The 12,300-nt window shown below is 42.0% G+C and overlaps 1 protein-coding gene across 1 annotated transcript in view; it reads left to right on the top strand.

Moving 5' to 3' along the window:
* Positions 1 to 7,410, top strand: part of LOC143277093 (UDP-glucuronosyltransferase 1A10-like) — a 30,561-nt gene extending 23,151 nt beyond the window's left edge. Inside the window, exons 4-5 of the mRNA XM_076581831.1 lie at positions 1,675 to 3,034; positions 7,270 to 7,410. Coding sequence (XP_076437946.1) covers positions 1,675 to 3,034; positions 7,270 to 7,283 — 1,374 coding nt within the window. The 3' untranslated portion in view covers positions 7,284 to 7,410. The remainder of the gene's footprint in view (positions 1 to 1,674; positions 3,035 to 7,269) is intronic.
* The last annotated feature ends 4,890 nt before the right edge of the window (positions 7,411 to 12,300 follow it).

The raw sequence follows: 12,300 nt of genomic DNA, 5'->3' as shown, positions 1-12,300 counted from the left end.
ATGCTGTTTATATACTTAAGACCCCTGAATTCCCCATGGAGAGAAATCAACACGAAAACATTTGAAATTGTTGCTAATAACTAACAGTCCAGCACGAGCAGAAGAAATAGCGAGGAAACAGACCAAAACGGCTTAAGTTTGACTGGGTTTTGGAAATGGGTATTCATTCTTCTTCTTCTTCTTCTTCTTCTTCTGCATTCGTGGGCTGCAACTCCCACTTTCACTCATATATATGCGTGAGTGGGCTTATACGTATATGACCGTTTTTACCCCGCCATGTAGGCAGCCATACTCCGCTTTCAGGGGCGTGCATGCTGGGTATGTTCTTGTTTCTATAACCCACCGAACGCTGACATGGATTGCAGGATCTTTAACGTGCGTATTTGATCTTCTGCATGTGTATACACACGAAGGGGGTTTAGGCACTAAGCAAGTCTACACATATGTTGACCTGGGAGATCGGAAAAATCTCCACCCTTTACCCACCAGGCACCGTCACCGTGATTCGAACCAAGGACCCTCAGATTGAAAGTCCAACGCTTTAACCATTTGGCTGTTGCGCCCGTCAGGTATTCATTCAATATCAGAACGAGGTCGAAGGAGACATCAGAATGTAAAATGTGTGTGGTGAGAGCCGGCTTCGAAATGGGGCTGTACACGAACCGTTCGCAATAACACACTGTTCGGAATTAAGCCGAACTTCCCCCATACGGTCACTGACTCGGAAAGAAAGACGATCAGTCACTGCATAAGCTTGGTCATGCACCTACCGCGCACAACCCAATTTCATTATGACAACAACAAAAAAAGCTAGCTCGCGTCATTCTATTTTTATCAGCATTTATGTTGCCGCCACTGTCATATCAGGTTTCCTGTGAGGTATCTCCTCAGTCAAGCACGCATCGCTCAGTTCGGCTAAAAGCGTAAGGGATGCAACAAGTCTGAGTGGAAAAGTGCATGGCAGGCTGTTCTCTGAAGCCAGTGGATTTGTATTTGTTTGTATTTGTATTTCTTTTGATCACAACAGATTCCTCTGTGTGAAATTCGGGCTGCTCTCCCAGGGAGAGCGCGTCGCTACACTACAGCCCCACCCATTTTTTGTATTTTTTCCTGTGTGCAGTTTTATTTGTTTTTTCCTATCGAAGTGGATTTTTCTACAAAATTTTGCCAGATCCAACCCTTTTGTTGCTGTGGGTTCTTTTACGTGTGCTAAGTGCATGCTGCACACGGGACCTCGGTTTATCGTCTCATCCGAATGACTAGTGTCCAGACTACCACTCAAGGTCTAGTGGAGGGGGAGAAGATATCGGTGGCTGAGCCGTGATTCGAACCAGCGCACTCAGATTCTCTCGCTTCCTAGGCGGACGCGTTACCTCTAGGCCATCACTACACACACACACACACACACACACACTTATATATATATATATATATATATATATATATATATATACTTACATACATATATATATATATATTCGCATATAAGCTGCACCAAACCATCATGGAGAAGAAGCAGTGGACAGTTTGGATCGTCACATTGCAAATGCCGATGCTTCCACACCACGACCTGCTACTGGAAGCCAAACGTGTGGTGTTCATACCCGCCCCCGTCGGCACAAGCCATTCCATAGATCACGTCAAGATTGCTCTCATCGAACTCTCCAAACACAGGGTCACGAAGCGTGGGTGGTCGTGGTGGACTATGTACTGGAACGGGGAGTTCTGGACACTTCCAACATCACCACCATTCCTTGCAAAATGAGCGAGAACCATGAAGCGGTTGCAGTCAAAACTGTGGTAGATGGGTACTTTGCAGGGAAAACTAATGACGAAAATATGCTGAGCGTGCTTCCGCTGATCTTGAAAATGTGTGATGAAATGTTGTGGAACCGAGAGCTGGAAGAGACGATTCGTGATATTCAACCGGATCTGATAGTGCTTGACAGTGTGCCTCTTTCCTACACTCTGGCGGTTCTCCCTTACAAGTTTCAAGTCCCCTTTGCAATGCTGGGAACGGTGTATGATGCTCACGCCATGAGAATGCCAATCTCGTCCGCTGTGAACCCTTTGCAAATCGGGTTTGCGTCATCTGACCACATGACCTTCTTTGAGCGAGTGGGGAACATGTTCATACACGTAATACTGCATGTATTTAACCCCTTCATGCCCAGAGGTGTGGCGTCTACCCACGCCCCAGAGATGCCCTGCATATCCAACAGTGACTTGCTGGCTCGGGCTGAGGTGTGGCTGGTGGAGATGGACCACATCCTGGACTACCCCAGACCCACGCTTCCCAACGTCAAGCTGATCGGAGGCACGGTGATAGAGCACGCCAAGCCTCTGCCCCCTGAGCTCCAGGCCTTCATGGGCAGCGCCACACGCGGGGTGGTCGTCGTCACCTTTGGCAGCTCTGTGCTGGGTGTCCCTAAACACATCAGTGACAAACTGTTTCACGTCTTTCAAAAGCTGCCCTACAAAGTGGTGTTTCGATCCAACCTGACCTCCCCACACCCGGCCAAAGTGGTGACCATGAAGTGGCTGCCTCAGAACGACTTGCTGGGTCATCCTAACACCAAAGTGTTCGTCAGTCACTGTGGTAATAACGGTCAGTACGAGGCTCTCTTCCACGCAGTCCCTCTCCTCTGCACCCCCATCTTCGCTGAGCAGCACTACAACAGTGAGCGGATGCTGAGAAAGGGCTTCGGGGAAGTGGTGGACCTCCGCACCGTCAGCCAGGAAGAACTGCTGAACCGCATCCTGACAGTGGCACAGGAGCCTGGCTACAAGCAGGCCATTTCCAAAGCGTCCACCCTGTTCCGTCAGCAGTATGGGATGCCCATGCAGGAAGCCGCCAAATGGCTGGATCACGTGATGCAGTATGGCGGCGAGTACATGCGTTATGCAGGACAGAAAATGCCGCTGTACCGGTTCCTCACGTTGGATGTCTTTGCCTTCGTGTTTGGTCTGTGTGCGCTGTCGTGTGCGCTGATTTGCTGCAGCGTGAAAATGGTGTGCTGGTGCCGTGTGAGAGGTAAAACTAAAACTGACTGAACGGGTTAACCTCATTTTGATGAAAACTTTTGATTTCCCCATCCCTTTCAGAAGTCTGGCCTTAAAACCCACCTCTTCACAAGATAGCTTCCCTCCCCTGCCTCTTCCTTGTCTTCAGTTTCTTCAGTTTTTGAGTTATGCATGCGTATGAATGACTAGTGTGAAAGCGCTTAGATTTGTCTCTGCACAAGATTCAGCGCTATATAAATACTATCATTATTATTATTATAATAAGTGGTTTGGATTTCCGTTTGTTACAGATTCTGCATTATTCTCTGCGGGTTTTATGACTGCCACCGTTCTTGTGATTATTTCACGCTTCTTGATTATTTTGCGTTGATGTCCTTTATTCATTTATTATTGCTTTTTTCATAGACATGTCTAAACTGGAAAAGATTCAACTCTTTTTTTTCTTTTTTTTCAAATGTCCCTTCTTTGACGTCTTATTCAAGTGCTTGGTCAGATATTGTATATTGTTGCGTTTTGTATGAATGCATATACGCGATATATATATATATATGTGTGTGTGTGTGTGTGTGTGTGTGTGTGTGTGTGTGTGTGTGTGTGTGTGTGTGTGTGTGTGTGTGTGTAAAAGTTGCAAAAGTTCAAAAGTTAGATCTTTGAAAAAGATGTTTGAAAACTATAAATATGACTTTTTAGTATTTATTGGTTGCTTGTTTTGTCTTTGTTTTCGCGTGGTTACTTCTTACTTTTTCTTCAACTGAACGTCTTTGCATATACAACAGCCCAGTTTGTTGTTTGTTTTTTAATCTGTTACTGTGACTGGATGGCTTAAAATGTTTTCATGAAATGCGGCCAGATCATCAGTAAAAACCTTTTTTTCGGGGTGGAGGGGGAGGTTGCTTTTCAGATTTATTATAACAACTCTCGATTGTATAAAATTCGACTGCTGAGGTTACAATCATTACTCAGGCAGTGTTAATTCCCACCATTCCTCCCATTCTGAATTACAGCAAGACACATAAGGTCTTCATATTTCAGTTCATAGCTCAGTCTTGATATAATTGTTAGCCGAGAAAATCTGATTTTCTAAAGATTAAGGATGTGTGCAATTATAGACATCATAATCAAGATTAGCTGCACGTGAGCATGTATTAACGCACACACATTTGAGAGTCCAGGATTCGAATCCGCATACGTACATAGGGTGAACTGTTTACTGTGTGCTGCTTTACGTGTGTGTTGCTTGTGTTAAGTAGGGTGAAGTGCTTAGTGTGTGTGCTGTAGTGTAAAGTAAAGTAAACACTCTATAAAAACTACTCCATGTGGCCCTGCTGTTGGTGTGAGGAGAGAGAGTGAGTGTACGCAATCATCAATCACTGAATCCAATAGTCCCCTTTCTGTTCTCCTTCTTTTCGAACCTTTTTGCACGTTGACCAAATTTTAGTTCCCCAGTAAAGTTTCAAACCCAGTAAGTCGACACCTACATTACGTTCAAGGTAAAAACCGCGGTGAATGTCAGTGAAAATTTGCCGCGCCGCGGCGTCAGACCCGATGTAACGTCCCAAATCCCCGCGCGGCCACTCTCTTCCGTTGGTCGCAAATTGTCACCGGGGTGGATGCATCAGCGCCCTTAATCGTCCCCCCGGGAACTAGTCGGGTCCTAAGCTGTCCCAGAAAGCTACCCCCCCCCCCCCCTCCCCCGGGGAACCACAGACTTGGGGCAACTTTGACCTTATGGTGATACCGTGCGCATACTAGTAGGCGTATTTAGCCGCTGCCTTGCGCATAATCACTTGTTATATCAAAATAACATTTATATTCCAAAAATAGACGAAACACACACACACACACACACACACACACACAGACACACACACACAAACGAGACATTATTGTTGGTGTGATAGTTACTGTTTGTTCTCAAATAATGTTGTTGACACTCGTCAGAATATGTATATTTCGGTCAAAAGACAGCAAGTGGGCGTATTTTGTACAGTGGCATTTGTTTCACAGGGTTGTTTCCCCTTGTATGAATGTTGCACAGAAGGTAGATTCCTTTTTTTTTTTTTACCTTGTGATTTAAAAAAAATGTAGAATAGAACTATGTAGAATATAAGTTGTTCCAGTTTTTGTCATTTTGTTTCCTTTTGTTGTTGGCAACATCCACAAAGTTTACAGTGTAGCATGTGTTTTTCGTATGGAGCTCAGTCTCTTGCGCTGATGCCCACGGAGGTTTTGATATTATTTTAAGTCCGTGGTGATACCCCAGAAACACTGAGTCACTCGCATTTAGGGTAGGTATGCCTAATATTGCGAACGGCCCAGTCGAAGCGACCAGTTCATCGTATGTACTGTAAAGATAACATGTCGTACGATAGTCGAACGTAGTTATTTTGTTTTTGAAGGCGTTCTCCGACAGGTTGCACCAGGAAAAGTTCGTCTGCTCATTCTTTTCAATGTTTTGTCGACGTTTGAAATAGCAGGGGTGCCCGAGGGAAAATGCGAACGCACAAGTCAAATTGCGAACGATGGGTTTGGGTACATGTAGACAGTTAAAGCAGAAGCATGTCTTGAACTCATTAGACATTTAAACACATACACCCCACACCGCACTCAAACACACTCTTTTGAGAGTGCTCAGTAACTGTGCAGCATCATTCGTAAATAGACTCGTGTCAAAATATTCTATGATCAAATTGCAAATGACACTATTTTCCAGATTCCTGTCAAAACTGACGTTCAGGTCTGTCACCATTATGCTTTCTTGAATTTCTCCAGCACTGGTAATGCGCATTCAACATATCAGATCAAATCAAAAAATTTTAACTGTGTCAAAGTTCAAGTTCTACAACTTGCTTCCCTTGATTTTAGGATTTTGAGAACACGTTTGTAACCTTGGTCAGCAGTGGTACGTGAAGAAAAGGAAGAGCGTGGAAATAGCCAGAAATAGCTGATGCTTGACTGGTTCTTTGAAATGGATATTCATTAAGGTATCAGCAAATGGTCGAAGCAGACATTAAAATGTGAAATGCAACTGTTAAGAATGCATGGAAGTAGGGCAGTATATGAATCATTCACAATTACATGCTGTTCACAATTACCCATACCTTCTCTTGTTACTATGTGGTATCATATCACTTCATATAATATATATATATATATATATATATATATATATATATATAGAGAGAGAGAGAGAGAGAGAGATGTATATATGTAGATAGATAGATAGATATATCGTAACTTCTGTGTTCTTGGGCTGCAACTCACACGTTCACTCGTATGTACACGAGTGGGCTTTTACGTGTACGAAAGTTTTTACCCCACCATGTAGGCAGCCATACTCCGCTTTCTGAGGTGTATATGCGGGGTATGTTCTTCTTTCCATAACCCACCAAACGCTGACAATGCTTTCAGGATCTTTAACGTGCATATCTGATCTTCTGCTTGCATATACACACAAAGGGCGTTCAGGCACTGGCAGGTCTGCACCTATGTTGACCTTGGAGACTGGAAAAATCTCCACCCTTTACCCACCAGGCGCTATTACTGAGATTCGAACCTGGGCCCCTCAGATTGAAAGTCCAATGCTTTAACCACTCAGCTGTTGCACCTGTCATATCGTATCAATGTCACGACTTTTAGGCCTTCTCAGCCTTTTGCATGATCATCTGGACTTTTTTTCTGACTAAATACGAGTGCTTGATTCAGTGCACAGTTACTTATGTTTTACTTTTAGCTAACTTCCAATGAGAAATTTATTTAGAACTAGAAGCTTTTATGATAATCCTTCCAATGTTTATCTTCTTTTTTTTCTTCAATTGTTAAGTGTTCCTGCAGCAGATTGGTCCAAAGTTAACACCCTGTCAGAAAAAAAAAAGAAAAAAATGTGTGAAGGAAGGTTTGATTTTCTGAATGTTTTCGTCAGTTTTAGCGGGGGTCTCGTAGTTTGAGTACTGTCATTCAGTAGATTTATTCAAGTATAGTTTCATTAATCATGATAAATCACCACTTTCAACGTTAGGCACAGGGACGATGATGAGGTACAAAGATGATGATGACAAGGATCAGTTCTTTATCTGTTGACATGTCACTTATTTTCTGCAGCTGTTGGATCTATCTTATTCTTTGGATGTATTCAGCACATACAATACGATTACTGAGATTATGGTATAAGCATAGTGTACACCTTTTGTATGGAATCAGCGTTTCCTGATGTGTATACATTTCTATTATAATGTATTTTTTCAGTAACGCAGCTCTGATGCCAGACTTCTTTCTTGACCTTTACCCTCCCTCAGCCTTGTCTGGCGGCACAGTTTGTCATGTCATCCAGGTGTACAACCTGTGACTGACGCTCAAGTCAAGCCGGCAGTATGAGTGACACACATTCCAAAAAACTGAAGGAGATAGCTTCCAGTGGACAAGGTTTGTGTGGTTTAAATTGATAACATTGAAAACACCATTAAAAAGATTAGATAGAATAAACTCCATTCTCTCTTGGTACGCTCTGCAACAGCAGGTATACATGCATGGTTCTGTGCATGGTCTGAGATCAGAAATGGTATTGAATGTTAAAATGTGCCTGGTACTTCGATTAAAAAAAGTCCATAATCATAAGCAAGCACTAATCTGAATCGTGAATATGAGCAGTTTGGTTCATTTGAAAATGTCTTTTTATCAGCTGACAGATAGCTTTTAGATACTGTTTATCTACTGTTACCTGAGAATGAAAGATGAAAAAATGGTTTGCAATATTGAGTCTTCACATTCCAGTCTCACCTTCACCATTTCAGACAGGTTCACACACTCACAGAAACGCATACTCGCATACACTAAAGCATGGACACACACACACACACACACACACACACACACACACACACACACACACACACACACACACACACACTCAAAACTAGCTGCTTATTAGAATATTGCACATGTGTATAATGATGTTTATAAACCATATCTGGTTTATCAGTTGTAAAAAAACATAGCAAAAAATGAATAATAACAAACAATAGCCATGGTCATATTTCTAACAGCAATGAGCACAGTAGCCAGGTAATTTGAGTACTGGAATTCTATTTCCATCCCATTGCCTGTGGTATGTTTTCAGTCTCCCAGTTGACATCCACAAATGCAGTCCTGCTTGTGCCTTGATTGCTTTTATGAGAATATTCTTGCGAAAGATTAGATGTGCACATTAAATATTTTGAGTGTAATTGATATCAACATTCTATGATTGAGGGCAGAAGTTGTCATTAACACGCCACTGATATGTTCTGTCTGTTGCAGATTACACATGTGACAGGTCTGTGACTGATGTGAGCACAGCCACCACACCCTGTGAGACAGACACTCAGAATCCATTGGCTGCTGTCATGAAGTCTGAAACAGACAGACACACAGACAGTGGTCCAGGTATTAAAGCTGAACCAGTTGATCAGGATGCAACAAGTGGTGTGTTTCACCAGTTCCAGTCTGTAGTCAAAAGAGAAGGAGATGTGAACATCAAATGTGAATCCTGTACCTGTGTTCATTTGTCTTCTTCACCAGTGACTCCATGGAATGTGAGGTGTCATTTTCAGTGTGAGAAATCAGAAGTTAACCTTGACATCCAAACTGAATCAGTCAGCACAAACATAAACCATGATGTTGTAGAGACTGAACCTGTTACAGCAAACACCAGCAGTGATGTCATCAAGACTGAACCAGTCACAACAAACACCAGCAGTGATGTCATCAAGACTGAACCAGTCACAACAAACACCAGCAGTGATGTCATCAAGACTGAACCAGTCACAACAAACACCAACAGTGATGTCATCAAAACTGAACCAGTCACAACAATCACCAGCAGTGATGTCATCAAGACTGAAGCAGTCACAACAAACACCAGCAGTGATGTCATCAAGACTGAACCAGTCACAACAAACACCAACAGTGATGTCATCAAGACTGAACCAGTCACAACAATCACCAGCAGTGATGTCATCAAGACTGAACCAGTCACAGCAAACACCAGCAGTGATGTCATGAGGACTGAAGCAGTCACAACAAACACCAGCAGTGATGTCATCAAGACTGAACCAGTCACAGCAAACACCAGCAATGATGTCATCAAGACTGAACCAGTCACAGCAAACACCAGCAGTGATGTGCAGACTGAAGCAGCGACAGACATCATGATGACGGTGAGACCTGATGCAGTCAAAACTGAATCCACCATCAGGAAGGATGAAGACAACAAACAAGCAGGTGATAACCAGGTGGGTAAAACTTCTGGTATGGGGTACTTAATATTTTCTACAAGATACGTAATAAACACTTCTCAGATATATATATATATATATATATATATACACTTCCGTTATTTTTTTTTCTCTCTTGGGCTGTGGTTTTATGTTTCTTTTCCTTCTAAGTACCCCGGGTACTTTAACCAAGTGAACACAGCTGTTGTAATTTAGAAAGTATATATATATATATATATATATATATATATATATATATATATATATATATATATATATATAAAGAGTAGTTTTTCAGACAGTTTCTGGTGATCTAAGAACTTGCCATTGTTACTTGTAAATATGTACCATGACTGTCATTCTGTGACCATTTTTGACAGGCGTGACTGTAAACAAAGTGAATCTATGACATAACCCTGTTTTTGGTGTGTGTGTGTGTGTGAGAGAGAGAGAGAGAGAAAGAGAGAGATAAACTTTAGTAATCTTAATTTGTTTTGTGTTAGCATTACATTTGACTTTCTGAAAAAATCGATTTCTTTATAAATACATTCCAATTAAAGTGTCAGTGCACTTCTGTGAAGGACACAAAAAATAATGGAGAATTAAACATTTCCACAGACATTTTACTGTTACTATTGTTATGTTTTTTTGTTTTTTGTTTTGTTTTTTGTCATTATACAACAGACAGACAAGCCGTAGTGATTATTTTGGCATCCACTGTCTTCCTTTTCCAAGAAGTCAGATTCATGAGACGCCGTGTGATTTATCAGATCATCTGGAGAAGCACAGTTCTTCTTAGTAGAACTTCTGCTCTCCAACTGTGTGAAGATTCCACAGCTAGCCCTGATGAAATTCACAACTCTTTGCTGAATCAACTTCCAGCAACTTGTGTGTGAACCGATCTTAATTTGAGAACACAATCACATCTGGATCTTGTGGGTTCTTTCCCCCTTCCTAACAGAAGGCCCTGATCACACCTTTCCCTAAAGCTGGCAAAGGTCTGACAGATCACATCCACTACCAACCACATAAGGTGCAACAAGTAATGCATTTATAAACATACAACATCAACATGTCATTGTCACCTTTGATTTAGAAAACACCTTTGACACTGTCTGGAATTATTGTATTATTTCAGGCCATGACCATGGCTTTCAAGGTTATCCAGTTTTTATTGAAACACGTGTGTAAACAAAGCAAGTCAAAGCAATCACCTGGTCTCAATTATCTGTGTGTACCAGTCTGTCTGCGTGTGTACCTGTGTTAATTAAACTTTGTTGGCCTTTGCTTGACAACTACTGTTAGTGATATATGCAGATAAAACTCAGTGGTGTGATAGGTATGAGTGAGACCTTTCCAGTCATAACCTGTACTGTGTACAATGGTGTGTTGCGGCGCTCAGTAAGACGTCAGAGGTCAAGGTCACTTTCAAGACAGTGTGCTTTACAGTGTCCTTTTTATTCCAATGCCGTAATTCACGTGTTCAAATCAATGGGTATTATATATGTGTGAGTCTTGAAGGCCTTGCCTCTCGTTGTTGTTTTTTTGTGTGTGTTGAACAAGCAGCACATTGTGTATTGGTTGTGTTTGTGTTATTGATAACAGTGGTTATCAAACTGATTTTTCATTTCAGAAACAAGTGAAACTTCAGTCTTCAGTCATTAATAAAACAACACCTCAGCTGTCAGTGTCTGGAGCGAAGAGAACTCCTCTACACAAGTCTGCCAACACTTCTGGGTCACTGCTGTCCCAGAACAGAAGTCATGTGTGTCAGCGATGTTCTGCTGCCTTTGTTCTATTCAACAGTTTAAAACTACATCTGATGCATGTTCATGGTGAGAAACTGCATGCTGTGTTACCTGTGTCCTCCACACCTGGTGGTTGTGATGCTGGTAACCATAGCAACATGAATGTGGAAAAGGTTGCTGACCTTGACAACAGAAACATTGTGCAGAGAAAAAACAACAAAGCTGATGATAACACTGACAAGGAAAGTGAGGAGAAACAGAGTAGGTGCCATGTGTGTGATGTGTGCAGTAAGGCTTTTACTCTGGCTTGTAACTTGAAGAAACACAAGTTGATTCATACTGGTCATAAACAGTTTGTGTGTGACGTGTGCAGTAAGGCTTTTACTGAGGCTGGTCACTTGAAGAGACACAAGTTGATTCATACTGGTCATAAACAGTTTGTGTGTGACGTGTGCAGTAAGGCTTTTACTCGGGCTGGTACCTTGAAGACACACAAGTTGATTCATACCGATCCTAAACCATTTGTGTGTGACGTGTGCAGTAAGGCTTTTACTCTGGCTGGTACCTTGCAGAGACACAAGTTGATTCATACTGGTCATGAACAGTTTGTGTGTGACATCTGCAGTAAGGCTTTTACTCAGGCTGGTACCTTGAAGAGACACAAGTTGATTCATACTGGTCAAAAACAGTTTGTGTGTGACATGTGCAGTAAGGCTTTTACTGAGGCTGGTAACTTGAAGAGACACAAGCTGATTCATACTGGTCATGAACAGTTTGTGTGTGACATGTGCAGTAAGGCTTTTACTCAGGCTGGTATCCTGAAGACACACAAGTTGATTCATACTGGTCATGAACAGTTTGTGTGTGACGTGTGCAGTAAGGCTTTTACTGAGGCTGGTAACTTGAAGAGACACAAGTTGATTCATACTGGTCATAAACAGTTTGTGTGTGACGTGTGCAATAAGGCTTTTACTGAGGCTGGTAACCTGAAGAGACACAAGTTGATTCATTCTGGTCAAAAACTGTTTGTGTGTGACGTGTGCAATAAGGCTTTTACTCAGGCTTGTATCTTGAAGAGACACAAGTTGATTCATACTGGTCATAAACAGTTTGTTTGTGATGTGTGCAGTAAGGCTTTTACTCAGGCTAGTTCCTTGAAGATGCACAAGTTAATTCATACTGGTTATAAACAGTTTGTGTGTGATGTGTGCAGTAAGGCTTTTACTCTGGCTTGTACCTTGAAGAGACACAAGTTGATTCATTCTGGTCATAAACAG

The sequence above is a fragment of the Babylonia areolata genome, chromosome 33 (genome assembly GCF_041734735.1).
Source record: "Babylonia areolata isolate BAREFJ2019XMU chromosome 33, ASM4173473v1, whole genome shotgun sequence".
In the NCBI taxonomy this organism is placed as follows: Eukaryota; Metazoa; Mollusca; class Gastropoda; order Neogastropoda; family Buccinidae; genus Babylonia; species Babylonia areolata.
The sequence above is the reverse complement of the archived record's forward strand: the minus strand, read 5'-3'. Positions and strand labels throughout refer to the sequence as shown.